This window comes from Peromyscus maniculatus, chromosome 22 (genome assembly GCF_049852395.1).
Source record: "Peromyscus maniculatus bairdii isolate BWxNUB_F1_BW_parent chromosome 22, HU_Pman_BW_mat_3.1, whole genome shotgun sequence".
In the NCBI taxonomy this organism is placed as follows: Eukaryota; Metazoa; Chordata; class Mammalia; order Rodentia; family Cricetidae; genus Peromyscus; species Peromyscus maniculatus.
In genome coordinates, this window is record NC_134873.1 from 16,560,028 (window position 1) to 16,580,398 (window position 20,371).

Consider the following 20,371-nt stretch of genomic DNA (forward strand, 5'->3'; position numbering starts at 1 on the left):
TGATGCAAATTTCCCCCTGTCCCCCCGCCCCTGAGCTGGCAGGGCTGGCACAGAAGGAAGGGAAGGAAAGGGTAGAGAGATCCAGGCTGAAGTGACAGAGCAATCACCACAGTCTGCGATTCAGTCAAATATGCTTCCAGGTCACTGGGGCCACCTGGACCCCACATGGCTCTGTGAGAGGAGTGTGCCTGGATTCCCCTGGGCTCTAGACTAAGGAGGAGGGGATACAGATGCCAGGCCACAAGAAACAATGGGTCACGGAGCCAGGTTCAGGCATTGGTCCACGGGGGCTAGGACACTTGGATCGTTTTTTGGTAGAGCGCTTGCCTAGCAAGTGCAAGGCCCTGGGTTCGGTCCTCAGCTCCAGGGGGAAAAAAAGAATATAAAAGGGGGCAGTGATGGGCGGTCGTGGCGTGCGCCTTTAATCCCAGCACTCAGGAGGCAGAGGCAGGCGGATCTCTGTGAGTTCGAAGCCAGCCTGGTCTACAGAATGAGCTCCAAGACAACCAGGGCTGTGACACAGAGAAACCTTGTCTGGAAAATGGGGGAGGGTTGCGTACAGTGAGATGACTCAGAGGGTAAAGGTGCTTGCCGCCAAGCTCAACAACCTGAATTGGTCCCTGGAACCCACATGGAAGAAAAGAGAGAACCAACTCCTCTTCCATCAAAGACCCTGAATCAGTCCCCTGTGCTGGTACATCAGAATACTTCAGGCTGGGTAATTCGTAGCAAACAGAAATCTGGGTCCTGGGAAGTCCAAGGCTGAGGGAGTGCATCTTTTGATGGGCTTTCGAATATGGCAGGGCATGGAGTGCTATACGAGGGCATCCTGAGAGGCTGGAGAGCCAGAAGGCCAAAATCTTTTCTTTTTGAGATAGGGTCTTACTATGTAGCTAGCTCTGGCTGTCCTGGAACTCACTATATGGACCAGGCTGTCCTTGAACTTACAGACCATGCCAGCTTCCGACTCACAGAGATCTACCTGCATCTGCCTCCTGGTGCTGCGATTAAAGGCTGTTGACAAAAAATTAAAACATTTGGGGCTGGGGAGACGGATCAGTGGTTAGGATCACTGGCTGTTCTTCAGGGGGCTCCAGGGTTTGTGTCCCAGTATCCCACATGGCAGCTCACAATCATCCGTACTCTCGTCCCAGAGGGTCTGCTGCCCTCTTCTGGCCTTTTCAGGCACTACAAGCATGGGGTGTACAGGCAAACCACACATACACACATAAAATGAAAAATGAAGAAATCTTTAAAAAATTAAAACATTTGAGAAATGTGTGATTTAGAGACATAAGAAATGCCAATTGACTCCCAGTAACTTCACAGCGGAGAACATCTCTGGGCACAAAAGGGGAAGAAGAGATGGCGAGCAGCTGTAGTAAACAAGCTACAAGCTCTGCTGAACGACATATGGCAGATGGATGACACCATTAACTCCTGGTGCTGGATATCTGGATGTTGAGTATCTCTGACCGCACACTATAGCTAATATGGAGGATGATAAAGAGAGGTGAGGAGCCTTTCCATTTACAGTTCACATTCACAGATCTGAATCATCCTTTCATTTTTTTTCCCCCTAACAGGTAAACTTTTGTTTTGTTTTTTAAAGATTTATTTATTTATTATGTGTACAGTGTTCTGCTTGCATGTATCCCTTCAGGCCAGAAGAGGGCATCAGATCCTCTGGGACCAGAAGAGAGACCTCATTATAGAAGGTTGTGAGCCACCATGTGGTTGCCGGGAATTGAACTCAGGACCTCTGGAAGAACAGCCAGTGCTCTTAACCTCTGAGCCATCTCTCCAGCCCTAAAAGGTATATATATATATATAGTTAGGACACAGACAGAGTGATGCATTTGTTTCATGATGACATTTTCATCCATATTTATCCTGACATTTTGTCTGTATTCATCCCTACCCTCCACTGACCCACCCCTCACCTTCTTGCTCGTCACCCTCTTCCTCACAAGTAGTCCCCTTCTGATTTCATGTCATATATATTCTGATTTTTTTTTTTTGAGACAGGGTTTTACTGGATAACCTGACTAGCCTAGAATTCCCCTACATGGATCAGGCTGTCTTTGAACTCATGGAGATAGCCTGCCTCTGCCTCCTGAGTAAAGGGATTACTCCACCATGCACAGTATGACATGATATGTGTGTGTTTTTAAATCCTCTCTTCCTCTCTAAAGCTCTCTCCATCCTCTTTCATATCCTGTTTTTAATTTCATGTCCTACACATACGCGCACACACACACATCTAGATTCTGCACACAAGAGAAAAACATACACTATTTGTCATTCCGAGCCTGGCTTATTTTGCAGTGTGACCCCCAGCTCCATCTACTTTTCATGTGTCGCGATTTCATTCTGTACATGTACCACATTTTATTTGTCCCAGATGGTCTTGTAGGCTGGTTCTGGTTTTTAAGCTATAGTAAATAATGCAACAAAAATATGGGCATGCAAGTTTCCCTGTGGTATGTTGACACAGAATCCTCCAGGTATAGGGATTCAAGGATGTGACAGCTGGGTCATGTGGTAGTTCCATTTTTCATGTTTTGGGGGAGCATCTCCATACTGATTTCCATAGAGGCTGCACCAATGGCAGATGATCTAAAGCAGTGGTTCTCCACCTTCCTAATGCTTTAATACAGTTCCTCACGTTGTGGTGACCCCCCCAACCATCACATTATTTTCGTCGCTACTTCATAACTGTAATAATTGCTGCTATTATGAATTGCAATGTAAATATCTGTGTTTTCAGATGGCCTTAGGTGACCCTTGAGAAAGGGTCCGTCAACCCCAAGCGGTCGCGACCCACAGGTTGAGAACTGACGCACTGCAGGCATTTGAAAAGCCTCCGCACAGGAAAGAGACAGAGTGAAGAGACAGCGGAGCGTGGGGGGTACATCTTGGTCAGCTGTATACTAGTCTGGAGATGAACCCCTAGAATCCATAAAGAATTCCAGCTGGGCCCAGCGGTGTGTGCTTGTAATCTCAGCACTTGGGAGGAAGAGGATAGAGGATTACCACGAGGTTGAGACCAGCTCCCTGGATTTCTGGTCTGTTATGAAAGGTTACATATAACTGAAGGTCAGCCAGATGGAAAACATACGTAGCAAAAGCCATGTGAAAATGGACTTGTTTCAATGCTTTATCTGGGCATGCCCCGCCCCCTCTACCTCCACATGGACACCAATCCAGAGGCACTCTGGACTTCTCAGCTTTGCAATGTGTATGGAAGCTCCATCACACATGCATGATTGACTATTTTTGTTTGGTTGTTTGAGAGAGGGTTTTCTGGCTGTCCTGGAATTCACTCTGTAGACCACGTTGGACCTGAACACAGAGATCCGCCTGCCTCTGCCTCCTGAGTACTGGGATTAACGGCGTGAGCCACCACCTCCTGACCAGGCAGGATTGATTATTATTCACAAATCCTCAACTCTGCTCTCCTAGTTGGGCGGGGAGGAGGGTTGACATTTCCAAGCTTCTAATTACAGAGCTGGTTCCCCCAGTAACCTGCCCATCACACTGAGGGCAGGAGCTACCCAGGAGCTGTATCTGTCATCTGAATAGCATATAAAAGGACGTTCACCACTATGGGGATGCCTAGGGCTTTAGGGGCTATGTGCCAGAGGAACTAGGTAGATAGCAATAAAGTGTGTGTGTGTGTGTGTGTGTGTGTGTGTGTGTGTGTGTGCATGAGTGCGTATGATGTCACAGGGAACAATATTTCCAAGGGCATCCCAGAGACAGGGAAGTGGTGGTAGCTAGAGCTAGCTATGAAGCACTGACTTTAAATGCCTTAAAAAAAAAGCTGAGCAGCACGCTTTTTTTAATCCCAGCACTTGGGAGGCAGAGGCAGGCAGATCTCTATGAGTTCGAGGTCAGCCTGGTCTACAGAGTGAGTTCTAGGAAAGGCACAAAGCTACACGGAGAAATCCTATCTCAAAAAACAAAAACAAAAACAAACAAACAAACAAAAAGATTATTCCTAACCCATTCCAGGCTTGATTTTCTAAAGGGAAAGTCTTGATTGCCAGGCCACACATTTTAAAGGGCTGTGCCTGTCGAGAGAGCTTAGAAATTAGCTTTTCCAATCAGTGCTTGACTGGACTTGATTTTCCGGTGGCTTTTTGTGTTGATTCCTTTGCTTGCTTGCTTGCTATTTTGTTCATTTGTTTTTGAGGCAGGAGCTGACTCTGTAGCCCAGGCTGACCTTGAACTTGTGACTGAGCCTCCTGTTTGACCTTCCCAAATTCTGGGGTTACAGGAATGCACCACCATGTGTGGCTTCCCTGTACCTTCCGAGGGCTCCCCAGGACAAACTGACAGATTATACAGGAGTCAAGGCATTCAGATTTATCATCTGTCAGGGCATGGTGGAGCACTTCTTTATCCCAGCACTTGGGAGGCAAAGGCAGGTAGATCTCTGTGAGTTTGAGGCCAGCCTGGTCTACGTGGTTTTGTTCTATGCTTATCGGAGCACGTAGTCAAGTATGCTGTTCTAACACTAGGTGGCGCTCCAAACCCAGGTTTGTACAAATTTTGCTGTAGCCTTAGAACCTAAAAAAAAAAAAAAAAAAGAAAAGAAAAGAAAGAAAAAAGAAAAAGAAATTTGCCAGGTGGTGGTGGTGCATGTCTCTAAACCCCCGCACTCCGCGCTCAAGAGGCAGAGGCAGGTGGATCTCTGTGAGTTCGAAGCCAGCCTGGTCTACAAAGTGAGTTTCAGAACAGCCAGGACTGTTAAACAGAGAAACCCTGCCTCAAAAAACCAAAAAAGGAGAAAAAAAAAAAAAAAAAGAAAAAAAAGAAAAAGAAAAAGAAATTTGATGGGCGGTAGGTGTGGACTCCAGGTAAATGGGTCTGCCACTCTGCAGGCAACCCTGAATGAACTCATTCTTCTCATCACGATAGACTTGCATATGCCATTCTATGCGTGGCTGGCATCACCCCAATTTGGAGGCAGACATTTCCCCAGGTAATACACAAAACTGTTTATTACCTGCCCCTGCCCCTAATTTATTTACTTTTTAGAGGGACTGTATACTTTCTTACATTATAGTTTTGAGTTGCTGTTTAATGGGCACTTGATTGCTTCTGTCTTCCGGAGTTAAGGAAGCGGTTCGCGGCCGGTGCTGTAGGAAAAACTGTTTTTCCCGCCCTCTCAACAATCAACACTTCTGACATCAGGACAGGATGTTCTACCCCCCACGTCAACAGGCGTTCATTTCTGCACCAGATTCTGTAGCAGACACTGGTGGAGTCTCTTCTAAATCCGTTCACTTCTGACCCGATCTGCCCGAAGATACCTTTGGACCCCCAGGGCTCACCCACAAGGCTGCCACCCACTCCTGGTTGTTTTGCTCATGTCTTTGACCCACGAGCTATCCACGATTCCCAGGATATCTTCCTTGGATTCAATTAATTTGCTGGAGATGTTCACATGACTCAGAGAAGCGCTTGATTTCCTTTTATCCGTGTATTGGCGGTTCGCACAATCAAGAGACACAGGAGGCAAGCGATGTGGGGAGGCATTCGGATCCCCCCTTTTCCTTCGGCTATACCAACTTCAGGACCTCCGCATACAGCAATCTAGAGGCTCCCCAAACCCAGCCCTTTCGGGTTTTAAAGGAAATTTCATGAAGCAGACATGATTGATTGTATCTTTGGCCATCAGTGATGAACCTGTACCTCCTCCCCTTCCTGGAGGTGGAGGGTAGAAGCCAAAAGCCCCACCTATCTACCATGTCTTCATCCTTCTGGTGACCAGCCCTTATCCCGATGCTATCTGGGGTTCCCATCAGCATATCAGAGAGACATTTCACAATGTCACAGGGTCCCTTTCACTTTTGCAACATGTCCCGCCCCCTGCCCCCTCCCCCCAGTTATTTCCTAATATATCATTCCAAAGTGAGTATGAATGAGTATGAATATTGCTCTGGCACTTGCTGATGTCGGCGATATGTATTTCTTTATTCTCTTGTGATTCATCTTATCTCAATGAACACGTACTGAGGGCCTCTTGAATACCAGACACTGTGCAAGGTCCAGGTGTATCCAGATGTGGCTCTCCCACAGATAAGAAGGGTGAACGAGGCATGCATGAGATGCTGTGGGAGCGCAGTGGGACAAGTCTAGGTGATGTGGAGTGGGAACTGAGACGCACATGTTTTCTTGGAGTTCTTGAGAAGCTGAGATGGGACGGTTGAGTTTGAGGTTAGTCAGGGATATATAGCGAAACCATGTTGATTTTATTTATTTGTCTTCAAGTTTGGGCTACGCGTGTGGTGACCCATGCCTTTAATCCCAGCACTCAGGAGTCAGAGGCAGGTGGATCTCTGAGTTCAAGGCCAGTCTGGTCTACAGAGAGAATAAAGAGAGTTCCAGGACAGTCAGTGCTACACAGAGAAACCTTATCTCAAAGAACAACAAAGTTTTGTGGAGGAAAAGGAACAAGATAGGTCTTGTAATTTGAAGGCTGGACAGAGTTAATCGGGCATAAAAGAATGCATTCGACATACAGTCAGCGCTGTCTGGGAATATCGAATAATCCTGTATTCCAGGGAGATTGTGTGTGTGTGTGTGTGTGTGTGTGTGTGTGTGTGTGTGTGTGTGTGTGTAAGAAAAACTCCTAAGAACAGGGGGAATTGCAAGTAGCGGAGGAAGCAAGCAGGAGTGGGAGGAGCCAGCTGCAGGGGAGATTCTGGAAAGTGACAATCAGATTTAGGGACAAAGAGGAACCAGGGCGCAGCTTTACCTGGAGTTCTGGGTTGGTACCTGGACTGGGGGACTGAAAAGTGGGCGGAAGGCACCTCGACAAGAGTTGTGAGCACTTGAGTTTGGCTTTGTCATCCTTTTCCTGCACACCTGATAACAATTTTAAAATAATTTAAAGGGCTCTGGGGTGGGGGGGAAAGGTGAAGCAGGGGGCACTTTCTAAACCAGCCGGGGCCACAGACCAAGACCCTATCTCAAAAAAGCAACAATTTTGTAACAGTTCAAGAATAAGTCAGGTTTCTCTCCACCCTCATTCCTCCCAGCAATCTTACTGTGTAGCCTAGACCGGCCTCAAGCTCATGGCAATCCTCCTGTCTCAACCTTGTGGGCACTGGGATTACAGGAACATCTCTGGCTTTCCAGATCTCTTCTTAATGGAATGAGCTTGCGCTCTTGTTTTTTAGCTTTACAAATAAAGTGATAGATTGTTCACAACGCCTTTGCCTCATGACTCCGCTATTCCCTCCCCTCAGCGGTAGAATCTAGCCAGGCATTGGGGCTCACGGCTGTAACCCCAGCATTCAATTTCTAAGAGTTCCAGGCCAGCCTGGGCTACAGAGAAAGACCCTGTCTTTAAGAAAAATCAAGACCAGGAGCCAGAGAGATGTCTCAGTGGTTAAGGGCATGTTCTACTTTTTCCAGAGTACCCGAGTTCAATTCCCAGTACCCACATTAGGTGGCTTACAATCTCCTGTAAGTTCAGCTCCGGGTAGAGCTGTCCTCTCTGGCCTCTGCAGACAGACACACAGTCAAATAATAATAATACTAATAAAAAAATGAAAGTCAGCCTTAAAAAACCAACAAACCAACAAACCATGATCACAAAGGAAAAGGGTGCTGGGATCTCTTCCTCCTCACCAGGGCTGGCTTGGTGGTCTCTTTTGCCTGAGGAATGACGCAGGAGCAATGTTGTATAGTCCTTTTCTTTTAATTAATTATTTCAGTGCTGGGGAGTCAACCCAGGGCCTTGGGCTTGCTGCAGAGGTGCTTGGTGCTGAGCTAATGGCCAGCCCTGACTTCTAAGTGGAAGTTTTCAAAGGGTCAGTTCTATTGAGGTATGACAGATAACAATGTGTATATTTAAAGTGTGCAATATCATGCATCCTTGTGAAATGATTATGATTTATCAAATAAGACTGGAAGAACTGTTCCACTTAGTCCAATTCAAATGGCTGACCCACAGGCTTACAAGCAAATGTAACAGGTGCCAGGGAGGGATTTTAGGTTATTAAGTTTCGAGGGATTTGTTTTATTGTTATAAAACCCTTTCATTCCTTTATCTTTCTTTCTTTTTCTTAAGAGTCTCACGTTGTGGCCTGGCTTAGCCTGGAGCTATGAAGCTCAGGATGGTCTTTAACTTATGGTGATCCTCCTGCTGTAGCTTTCTTAGTAGAGGAATAAGCCACCATGCTCAGCTGTCATTTGCTTATCTTTTAAAGTGAGGTGTTTTGTTTTGTTGTGTGTGTGTGTGTGTGTGTGTTTGCCGTGTTTTACTGAGACAGGGTCTCTCTATGTAGCCCCAGCTGACCTTGTATTTGTAATCCTTCTGCTTCAGCCTACTGACTGTTGCATTATACATATGTACTACTACACCAGACTTACAGTGTATTTTCTTGTAGTTTGTATCTTATAAAAATTTAAGATTTTATTTTAATTGAGTGTGTGTGTGTGTGTGTGTGTGTGTGTATACATGAGTGTAGATACCTGCAGAGGCTAGAAGTGTCAGATCCCCTGAAACCGGGGCTACAGGAGGTTGTGAGCCATCTGAAGTAGGAGCTGGTAATTGAACTTAGGTCCTCGGCAAGAGCAGTAATGCTCTTAATCGCTGAGCAATCTCTCCAGCCCTCATTCATAATTTAAATAGTTATCTTTGTATCCTATATTCTAGAGTACCCATCAAAATGCTAACGCTAACACCTGGAGAATGTCAGAGTATTAATTCGAAGTCCTTTCCAATTATGGTCCCAATTCCTGTCTTTAAGGTGGTTCTCTGACGAAGAAAGTGTATCTCACGCTCACGGGGAGTGGAGCGAGGACAAGGATGGAGAGACTCTGTGCTGGCTCTTCACAGGGCGCAGTAGTAACTCACTGCTGGGACCGAGTACCACTTTACTTTCTATCTCTCTACAGTCTTTGGTGCTGTTTGCAGCTGGCACAAGGTTGCTATTCCAGGACACCCGAAGGAATCATGAAATCCTTACCTTTACACATTGTTTCAGGTTCCTAGTCTTATTTTCTAAGAGTAAAGCCAGTTCAAACTTGCGTTCTGATTAAGCAAGCTAAATAGCCTTGGCCCCAGTATGAACATTTCAGAGCTTTACTTTGTAGCTATTTGTGTTGGTAATCTTGGGGCTTCAATGACTGCCCTGGCTTTTCCAGGAATCCCAGAGTAGCAAAATTTCCTGCCCTCCTGCTCCACTTACTTTTGTCTTGACTGGCACCATTGACTTGCACCCAAACCAAAGGACCACTGAGCCAACCCTGTCAAAGGTCCATGAGGTTGAAAATGAACACAGAAAAGTAAGCTGAATGACGGTGGCTCCATGTGACTCCACCTGCAGGACTGAGATTAGATGGGAGTAGAGCTTGGAATCAGAAATAAGAAGAGTCATCCTAGGGCTGATGGTTCCTCATCTGAAAGGTCTGTGGCTTGGACTCCATTTGGGCGCAGCTAAAGTGGGGATGAAGACGTGGGAGGATGGGCATCAATGACTTCTTTGTTCATAACACGCAGCTGCTCAGTCACTCTCCGCACTTCAAAAAAAGCTGAAAACCAAACTGTTCTGTATACAGCTTTGAGATCAGTTGTTAAAATTCCATTTGCTTATTTATTATTGTGTATATGTATGGTGCATGTGTGTGTGTGTGTGCGCGCGCGCGCGTGCGTGTATGCAGTTAGGATAACTTTTGGGAGTGGATCCTCTCCTTCTCCCATGTGGGTTCAGGTCATCAGGCTTGCGTGGTAAATGCCTCTACCAGCTGAGCCATCTGCCTGCCTGACATCACTTTTAACACTCATTTTATTAACAGCCAGCCTCACCAGTAATGCTTCTAAGAAACGATCGCTCATCTTTCAAACAAAATGGTGAGTATGTGGGTCTAAATAAGTTCCTGTATCTGTGACTTTCACACCGAGACTGATTTGGGGGACCCCCTTCCTGGGGCTCTGGGCAGGTGTTAAGATTGTTATAAACCATAAAGAACCATCGTCAATGTTAAATGCCCTTATTACAAGTGTTCCTGATGTTCAGTTTTCCTGTAAATAAGCTAGAATTTTACAAGACAGGGCACCTTGACCTCCTGACTGAGAACTATTAGATTCCTGCCTGGTACCCCAGATGCTTCAGGGAAGGACAAACAGCCAGGTGGCCAGCTGACTGCCCTCAGACTAGCCCTTGAAGAAGCCACATGGCAACCTAACTGCTTGCTTTTAAGTACAGCTTTCCCTCCTGAAGGCAGAACTCAGGCACAACTGTTTCAAACAGTTCCTGTTGGATGTTTCTGTCCTCGGAAGTCTTGGTGAAATCTAGATGATCCTGCAACCACCACCCAGGACAGGAGGAGCATCTCCCCTTGTGGCCTAGCAGAGGGACTTCTGTGACTGGTGCCAGACAATGCCACGGCGAGTGTGACCACAGTCCTCTGTTTACATGAAGGGCTATTGCATTGGCATAAATGCCACTCTTCTCGCTGTCCGGTTCCCTGTGGGAGCCGGCTGGGAGTAGTCGTTCTGTGCTACCTCACTGCTGTTCCAATGTGAGGCCCAGGACCAGGGTCCTCTCACGATCTCTTTTCCGGCCTACCTCGGATCTTTGTCATAGAGGGGGCTGGCTGTGGAGACAGCCACGCCGGTGGTAGCTGAGGTAGTGGCAATGGAGAGAAGAGGGGACTGAAGAGTGCCAGAGGGCAGTTAGGTTGAGAGCCGAGAACCGAGGGAGATGGGAAGCCTCGTTGGGCGTGCGTGCACACTTACAATCCCAGCACTCAGGAGTCTGGGGCGGTAATGTGAGTGTGAGGTCACATAATAAGACCCCAGGCTAGCCTAAGCTACATGGTGAAACCACCACCACCACACACACACACACACACACACACACCCCAAGACCCCAGGCTAGCCTAAGCTACATGGTGAAAACACCACCATCACCACCACCCAGCACTCAGGAGTCTGGGGCAGTAATGTGAGTGTGAGGTCACATAATAAGACCCCAGGCTAGCCTAAGCTACATGGTGAAACCACCACCAACACACACACACACACACACACACACACACACACACACACACACACACACCCCAAGACCCCAGGCTAGCCTAAGCTACATGGTGAAAACACCACCACCACCACCACCACCCCACACACACCCACACACACCCACACACACAGAGCTATAAATAACCACAGAGGACAAACTGCCGGCCCTGGTCCCTGGAAAAGTCCCAGAGAGCTATCAGAGATTAAAGGCCAAAGGTCTCAGATATCGTGGGCCCCAAAAGCTAAAATGCCCAACCTTGTTCAGGGCTGGGGAAATCTTCAAATACCTTAAACGTGAAAACTGCTTAAAAAAAAAAAAAGGCATTAATGGCTAGGAACCCCCAACTCTTTAGACCTGAACCAAGGCTCAACATTTGTTACCGTACGGCTAAAGGTCACAGTACCCAGGGTTCCCGGCACGAAAGCAGTAACAAAGACTAGTGCCCGCTGTTGCCTGCCATCTTCTACTAGGGCTCGTTGCTGCTGAGTCAGGAAAGGCGCCGAGGGTGACCCGTGCCCAGGCTTCTCCTCCCTTGCCTGGGATTCCCACTTGGGTAAAGGGGCTCCGACCGGTTGATTGCTGACAATATCAACCTGGGCCTCTGCTGTCCTCTGAACCGTCACATTGCCTGCCTTTGATTCAGATGATTACTCACAGTACTGTTTGTTCGACGTCTGGGGAACCAAAGCTGGCCCTAACATGGTTGGGAAGCCGGTGGACATGGCCACTAAGAGAACACGGTTCCCATCTTCCTCCATCGACAGGAGAAGCAGCAGGTGCTAGTCGATGTCGACTCTCGGCATACCCCCCACACGGTGGGACAGGGGGTATAAATGACCACCCACTCAGAGGTTCCTGGACATTCTTATGTAGGGCGGCTATTGAAAACTAAAAGCAAAGGGGGAAAAACCAAGTAGGCTAAATCCTACTTGAGGTTTAGTACAGCCAAGGACTTTTTTTCCCCTCCCCAAAACAGGATTTCTGTGTAGCCCTGGCTGTCCTTCAACTTGCTATGGTAGAGTAGGCTGGTTTTGAACTCAGAGATTCACGTACCTCTGCTTCCTGAGTGCTGGGATTAAAGGCGTGAGCCACCAAATTTCATTTTTAAGGAACAATAAAGGGCTTAATGCCTGTTCGACGCTTTCCTAATCTCCTCTTCTACAAGCCTTAGCCTTGATTAGGAGCTGGTTTACAGGGTTTGGCAATGGCACTTGGTGATAGAGCGTTTGCCTAATATGTGAGAGGCCGAGGGTGTGATATCGACCGCTGCAAAACAATTAGACCGATCCTTTTCTTCTAACACCATATCATAGTAACTTGTATGATCCAGTGGTAAATTATTCAACTCAAAGTGGAAGTCTTACCACAAATTGAGTAATTTGGAGGCAAAAATATGACTTTTCTTTTGCTCTGTCCTGTACAATGGGAACAACCCTCTGGCCCCTGGTTGCTAGGGTGGACTAGTGATGCCCAGTTGTTTGAGAATTGGTGGTGGTATGTGTGGGAGGGTAGGTACCAGGGCTGAACCCAAAGCCTCCTGCATTTGAAGCTAAGTGCTGTAACCCAGGCAAGGACTATAAAAGTTATGAGACATTATTTTTTATTACTGTATTATTATTTTGGTGCTGGGGTTAATAGTAAGCCCAGGGCTTCATGCATATGAAACACTCATGCTTCACCACTGGCTCAGACCTCAGGCCCTAATTTTATTTCATTTATTTAAATTAACTTTTTTTTTAAATAAGGGCTCACATTGTAGCTCAGGATGGCCCCAAACTTACAGCAATTCTTCTGTGTTGGTTTCCCAAACACTGGGATTGCAAGTATGAGCCACAACATCTGATCTTATTTTTTTCCTTTTATTTTATTTTACAATACCATTCAGTTCTATATATCGGCCACGGGTTCCCCTGTTCTCCCCCCTCCCACACCCTCCCCTTACCCCCAGCCCAACCCCATTCCTATCTCCTCCAGGGCAAAGCCTCCCCCGAGGACTGCGCTGATCTTATTTTTATTTAAAAACGAGAATAAAGCCATCACAAACTTCCATGGAAAGATTCTGTTCATTTCTATGACTTCAATAACTTTTATTGGTGTTATTAACTATATTAGTTCTTTAACTTCCTAGCTATTTTTACTTATCTGACAACATTCTTCTTTCTGACTAATGACACATTCTTCCTTCTGACTAAATAAAGCAGAAGCTACAAGAATTAAGTTCTTTTCAGGTGATATCACAAAGATAACATTTTTTTTTTTAAGTGTGAGTTGATATTTTCTAAGATTACCATTCTTGAGGGTAATATGTTTGATTTTGAGGGCTCGAGATGGAGATGTCCACCTGGTGGAAGTGAGGCGCTAGGCTCAGTCTCCATCCTGGTGGAGGGGGATGGGGGAGAAGAGAGAGACACGGGCAGGAAGGTCAAAGAGGTAAAGTTCAGTGGCCGAGGTGGCAGGCAAAGGAAGCCATAATAAACCACACTCACTGCTGTGGCACCCTGGGAAGAGGAACAGTCAGGCCAGTAGAAGACAGTCCCTGGTCACTCTGGGCTGCTTTGATCATAAAAGCCTCCTTGAGTGAGATTCAGGAAAGAGGAGACAAGAGAGTGGCTACTTCCAAAGGCAATTTTGTTGAACACTTTTCTCTTTCTAGGCATCCTCTATGTGCGGGGGAAGCTGACCCAACCCTATGATTCATAGGGCTCAGGAAGTCCTGTCTTACGTGTGCCTGGTTTTAATGTAACCACCTTAAGCCACATCATTTCACATGACTGGTGTAATAACCGAAGGGAGAGCATCTTTCCCCCGATGAGTTGGTTTCATCGGAGACGCTAAATGACATAGTTTTATTGGATGTCAGAGGTGAATAGGATTTTGGCGTCAGTCTTACGCCTTCTTTTATAAATGGAGAACGGAAGGTACAGAAAGATGGTTCAAAGGGGAACGGCGCTTGCTGCCAAGGCTGCCGACCTAAGTTAGATTCCTCAGGACCCACATGGTGGCAAGAGGAACCCAAATGTGGAAAGTCGTCCTCTGACTTCCCAGGCCCACTGCCCCCAACAAAACATTATTAAAAGCAAAAAACAAAACAGAAAACTGGGGCAGAGTAAAATGGAACTGTTGAGGATCCCTCAGACAACAAGATGTCAAAGTGCGGACCACGTTCTCTATGGTTTCTGTTTAAGATGTTCTTGGGAGCTATAATTGATTCTAAGTTGCAACAGCCTTCTACAAAGGAGAGGCCCAAGCTTGCCTTCACAAAATTCAAGCTGCAGGACTGGAGAGTTGGCTCAAGAGCCGAGAGCACTTACTGCTAAGCTGAGGACCAGACTTTCTCCTCAGCACCCAAGTCCTGAAGCTCACAACAGCCTGTAATTCCAGCTCAGGGAGATCGGATGCCTCTGGACTCCTCAGGCACCTATACTCATACACGCATACATAATTAACGAATACACATAATTAAAGGTAACAAAGAAGTCTTTACAAAATTCAAAGTTGCTCTTTAAAACATCGTTACTAAATTGCTTTTGAGGTAGGAGGACCATGAGTTTGGCTAAAGTGATCCTCCTGCCTCAGCTTTCCAGCAAGCTGAAATTTTAAGTGTGCATCTGCACATTCAGCTCTGGGGAAAAAAAAATAGTTGGGTGGTGGTGGCACACAACTTTAATCCCAACACTCAGGAGGCAGAGGCAGGTGGATCTCTGTGAGTATAAGGCCAGCCTGATCTACAGAGCAAGTTCCAGGGCAGCCAGGGCTACACAGAGAAACCCTGTCTCAAAAACACCCGCCTCCAAAAAGCCACATTGAATTTGCTTCCTTAGGAAGTAACAAATGCAGTTTATGTAGTAATATTAGCTTGCACCCATGCTACTTTTTTAAAAATTAATTTTTATTTTATATGTACTAGTGGGTGTTTGCCTGTTTGCATGTCTGTGTACCATGTGCATGCAGTGCTCTTGGAGGCCTGAAGAGGGCATCAGATCCTCTGGAACTGGCACTGCCATGTGGGTGCTGGGAATTCAGTCAGGCCCTCTGGAAGAAAAGCCAATGATTTTAAAAGCTGAGCCATCTCTCCAGCCCTATCATATCACTTTTTAATGGTTTTCCAAAGTAATTAAAATATGTTAAGTATGAAGTTTGTATTTCTGGTGGAATAGTACAAGGCTTATATTTAAAAACCATTTGAGGGCAAGATCCCTTTCTTACTAGAAGAAATATATAGAAAAGATTTTATCCTGGCTTAACAACTACTTTATATGCATCAGTTCATTAAGAATTGTACACTTAAGAGCTGGGTGTGGTGGCTCACACCTACAATCCTAGCACTTAAGAGACTGATAATATTTGAGGTTAGTCTGGGCTGTATTATGAGTTCCCAGCTAGCTGGGACTACATTATGAGACCCTGTCTCAAAAACAACCCCACCCATTCACACTACCTAGACTTTAGAAAGGAGGATGCAACTAAAAATTGGGCTTGGCATATCTTAGGTCCTAATAAGTGAATGACTCTAAGGCTTATAAAAGGAAATTTCAAATTAATTGCCCTCATTCCAGGAACTAGGCAGTCAGGCGAACTCACTGAGGTAGTCATTTTAATAGGACTACATTTCTTTTCTTTTTTCCCCCCGAGACAGGGTTTCTCTGTGAAACAGTCATGCCTGTCCTGGCACTCACTCTGTAGACCAGGCTGGCCTCAAACTCACAGAGATCTGCCTGCCTTTGCCTCCCAAGTGCTGGGATTAAAAGGCGTGTGCCACCACCGCCCAGCAATAGCACTATATTTCTAATTGGGTTGACCATTTCCAACCAAATAAGTGTCTCTGGAGAGGTAATGTAATCTGAATTTCTTTTTGCTGGTCCTGGGGATACACAACTCCTCGTTTTGTGCTAGAGGAAGTGGGGAAAACACCTCTCATCTCAATGTTAATGGGTTGGCGATCATCTATGCATGTTGTCGGCAGGTAGGGCACGCAATAAAAAGTAGCAATTATTATTACACATTTCCTATTATTAGATACATAGTAACCACTGATGACTCGTTCTTTCTGCAATGCTCTGGGATCTAGTTGTGTGAAAACACCCCTCGCAAACACAGTTAAGGCCTCGTCGAGACTGAGAGATCAATGGTTTTATGGGAGATCGAGGAGATTTAAGCAATTGGAATTTGCACCGGATTGAACCAGTGGAATTGGACGACGCAGTCCAAGGTTCATACGCCACACCGATCTGAGGGGGACGGACTCCGATGGCTTTTCACGTCCCTTTATTGGACCGCTCCCAGTCTCCCGTTCTCCCGGCACCATCAATCCAGGGCTCCCGAGGCTCCAGGAGCTCGAGGCCGGCCGGGGCAGGAACCTGGCTCCGCCCTTGCTCCCGAACTCCCGCGTGCACACTCACCCAGACCACAAGGCTATAAGGGAACCCCACTCAGCCGCCCCGCGGGTCCTAGACCAGAGACCAGAGCAAAGGCTGCTGGGAAGCCGACCCTTCACCTCTCCTCTGACTGCAGTTCACCTATTTTGACTCTAGCAAATGAATCGACGAAGACCGCGGGAGGGCGGGACTTGGCGGTGGCCAGCCCGCGCCGATTGGGTGGGGGCGGCGCTAGGGGCGGGCCGTGCGAAGGGTGGCGTCCCTACCCGAGTGGGCGGGAGCCGCGGGGGTCTGCGCTTGCGCGCCGGGCCGGCTACGCGTGCGCGGTGGGCGGAGCGCGCCTCTGCCTTCTTTACCAGCCCAGGCTTTTCCCGTCCCTGCACAGTGCCCGTGCGCTTGCCCGCGTTTCATCGCCCGGTCGCAGAGGGTCGCTGCCGCTGCGGAGTGGGCGTTCGGTTTTCGGGCCGTCATGGCTGGCTACGAATACGTGAGCCCGGAGCAGCTGGCCGGCTTTGACAAGTACAAGGTAGAGCGAGCGAGCGGGCCGGCGGGCGGGCGGGCGGGCGGGCCGGCGGGCGGGCGGGCGGCCGCCCCTCTCCCCCTCGCCCTGGCCGCGCCCTGGCGGCTGAGGGGCCGGCGCGGTCCGTGTCACCTTGTGCCTGCCGCGTGGCGCGCCCGGCGGGCGTTGTTGCGGGGATCCTAGGGGGGGCTCGCGGTCGGGGAGCGTGGGATCCTCCTAGGCCCGCCGCCCGGTCTCCGCACCCCGCGGGAGAATGCCTTTTCCTTAGGGCACCCGAAGAGAACGAGAGAATTCCTTTCTCCCCTTTTCCCTATTACTTGTCACTGCTGTGCTTTCCCAGCCTCTTCCAGAGAGGGTGTCTTGTCTGTTCCCTCCTTGTGCCCTTCTCGTGGTCTTCGTTTGAATGAACTTCCCATCTGCCTGTCAGTGCTTACAACTTCGGGAGGTCGGGATGGTCCTCTGGGGGATGCTCGGGGAGGGGAAGTGACTTCTCCAGGCCTTCGTGCAGATGCGCTCCACCCTGCCTCTGGAAAGAGGCTTCCCCTGTGGCTCGTGGCGCTGGCGCTGCTGATTGAGACACATTGTGCGCTAGAAGGAACTGTGTGTAGTGCAAAGAGCGCGCCGGCTTTCGAGCACATAGAAACCCGATGCCAAAGTCAAGTTTCTGTTTGGCTTTGGGCGAGTCGTTGAAAACCCCACTATTAGGTTCTTAGCCCAAGTGTGAGTTTCTGTCATGCTTAGTGGATTGTAAAGGGTTGGAAAGAGCCTGGCACGTAATGATCCCCCGCCCCCAGGAAATGATGGTTTTCACCCAGATTTAGTACTCCCACCAGGGAACTACTGGCCATCTAGTCGTCTTAGCCTGAAATAATGGGCCTTTGGTGTTTCATCTTTGCTAAGCCTTTCCTGAGAGCAGTCTGTTCCTTTATGAAATTAATGTGCCTGTCGAATAGAATAGAATGTCCGAATGATGAGGCATGGTCAAAGCACAGTGCTACTACACTGCACAGTTGGCATCCAGCAAACATTGGTGCAATGAATGAATATCTGGGGGAGGGTGTCTTAATTTTGTTTAACTAGAATATAAAAAAAACTCCGAGGGGCTCTAGAAGGCCCTAGGATATCCCTCTTTGAAGCAGCATTGGACCGTACCGTTCTGAATTGAGGTGGTGACTTGTCTTAACACTGTAACTGGGAAGAAGTCCCAGAGCCTAACGTGGATCAGGGCCTTTCAGCTTGTGTTCGGCTATTAATACCTCTTGTTGTGTCCTCAACCTCCCCGCCTCCCCTTTAAAATATGTGCTGCATTCTGTAAAGATTGACAGTTAAAATATTTTCTTTTTCCTAGAGCCTGACATTTAGAGCAAGTTTTTATAAAAGAGCAGTTGTATTTAGTGAACCTTGTTTTCCTTACAGCCTTTTCTAGGTTTATGTTTTCCGCTAGTCAGGAAAAGTCCTACTTTTTATCAGACATTTCAGTGTGGTTTTCTGTGGGGATCCCCTCCGCCCTTATCTGATTCAGTTCCTGTGTCTGAGGGCAGGTTTCCTATCATCCTGGAAAACAAAGGTCAGTTTAGCTAGTGCCCCAGTGTTAACTCACTAAAATAGCTTGTTTATGTTATTTTAATTACAATGAGGCTTTTTTTGGGGGGTGGACGGAACACATCCAAAGTCAAATACAAATTTATTACTTTAACATTCTTGTAGTAGAAGAAGGTTCTTTGCTCAATACTATACCACAGTCCTATCTAAAGAAAGAATCAGAGGTGTCCGAAGAAAAGGAATCTGTGTGGTCAGTTTTGTCGGCTTGTGAATTAATACACAGAGATCTTTTCTTTCTCATTGTGTGGTCTTCAGAGAGCACGTGCTTTATGGCTTCATGAATTGAAACACCACCCCCAAATGTGCAGTCAACACACTTAAAGAGGTTTTTATTCTCCAGTGTGACCTTTTATAATACAGCAAAAAGATACAGAGGGAAAAAAAAAATGATACTCCCTGAACAGCTGGTGGAAAAAATTACTTTTGAACCAATTTAATGTCTTTGTCGTCCCCGGAGGTACATCTGAGAGCGACTTGTGGAAACCTGGCGTGTGCACAGCGTGGCCGCCGAGAGGGGGTGTTCACAGAGCGGTAGTTAGGTTTCTGTAGTAAGAAAGGGATGGTTGTGAGTACAGAAGAAAGCCTGGCGTGGATTCTGTTTTATGTGCTCTCGTAACACTTGTGTCCCCTGGTGGAGTGTTGAACACAGCCCTGCTCGGTACTTAGTTGGAGAATGAGTTGACTGTCTGCCCTCTGTGTTAGGACGGGAGCTCTAGGTAGGCAGAGCTCATAGCTGTCAGGTTCAACATGATCGGTGTCTCCACAGCATCCTGAGCCAAAGAGATGCCCAGTAAATACTGAAGGAATGGAAATGGAAAGAATAGTAGATATTTTAAATATGGTAAAAAGGAGCGGTACACGTGGGTCCCGGAAGGCTTCTTTTGAATTTTCGCTTTGAATATGAGGGTGCCAATTTAGAAGTGCTGTTGTTCTGCTCCCTTGCTTCATAGCGACCTCAGACAGTTGTGTTGAAGTAGTCCACCTTCGTGAGGTTTATCATTCCTTTCCTCTACTCACTGTTTTTCCCCTTTCCTTGCTCCTACTAAACAGATACTCACTGTCCAGGGATCTGTACTTCCATGGGTTAAACTGTTGTGATTTGCTTAGTCAGACCTAGGGAAGGCGCAGTTTTAATTTATAGTGCTGCGCCTGGTGTCACATTGTATCCTTTTGCTTTAGAGGGGAAACGAGCTAAGTACCTTGTTTAGTTTCCAGAGGAGAATTGCAGGAATTGGTTTCTGCTGTTGGTAGTTAATTTAGGTGGCTAATGACAACTGCCTGGTACAGGGACTGTAGTTACTGTGAATTTGTTACTATTACAATTAAGAAGTTGGAAAGAGAAACGGCATTTGCATCTTGATAGCAAAGCCAGAGAACCAGAATCCAAACTGGCCTTTGGTCTTACAGTGGGCCATACAGTGTAATTTTATTTATTTGGCAAGCATTTATGGGAGATCTGCTTATCAGGCACAGCACTGGGGTTGCAAAATTAAGCTAAGTTGAAATTCCTGACTTCAAAGAGCCCAGTTGGGCGGCCTAGGGACGGGGTAAACAAGCCTTTATAAACAGCGAGTTCAGGTCGTAAGTTCCGGGTGCCGTGGAAAAGGATGGGAGACACCACACACCGGTAGGGATGAGAGTGGATGTTAGACCCGAGGAAGACTTCAGAGGTGATGGAGGTTAGGGCAAGGCCGGTCCAGAAAGATGAAAACTGAGTAGAGAGAATGCGGAAGGGAAAAGGCAGCCTGTCGGATGAGAGCCATGCGTTGAGAGATGGGCTTGAGAGATTTTCTGAGAACCACAAAATGTGTGTTTGAGTCTAATGGTGA

At 47.2% G+C, this 20,371-nt stretch overlaps 2 protein-coding genes across 3 annotated transcripts in view; one reads left to right on the forward strand and one right to left on the reverse strand.

The window, feature by feature from the left end:
• Positions 1-16,548, reverse strand: part of Adgrf3 (adhesion G protein-coupled receptor F3) — a 30,973-nt gene extending 14,425 nt beyond the window's left edge. For both annotated transcript variants that reach the window (XM_076558650.1, XM_076558651.1), the window contains exon 1: positions 16,445-16,548. The gene's annotated coding sequence lies outside the window, so the exon portion shown is untranslated. The remainder of the gene's footprint in view (positions 1-16,444) is intronic.
• A 183-nt stretch (positions 16,549-16,731) lies between these two features.
• Selenoi (selenoprotein I) overlaps positions 16,732-20,371 on the forward strand; it is a 38,178-nt gene continuing 34,538 nt past the window's right edge. Inside the window, exon 1 of the mRNA XM_076559196.1 lies at positions 16,732-16,946. Within this exon, the coding sequence (XP_076415311.1) occupies positions 16,890-16,946 (57 nt within the window). The 5' untranslated portion in view covers positions 16,732-16,889. The remainder of the gene's footprint in view (positions 16,947-20,371) is intronic.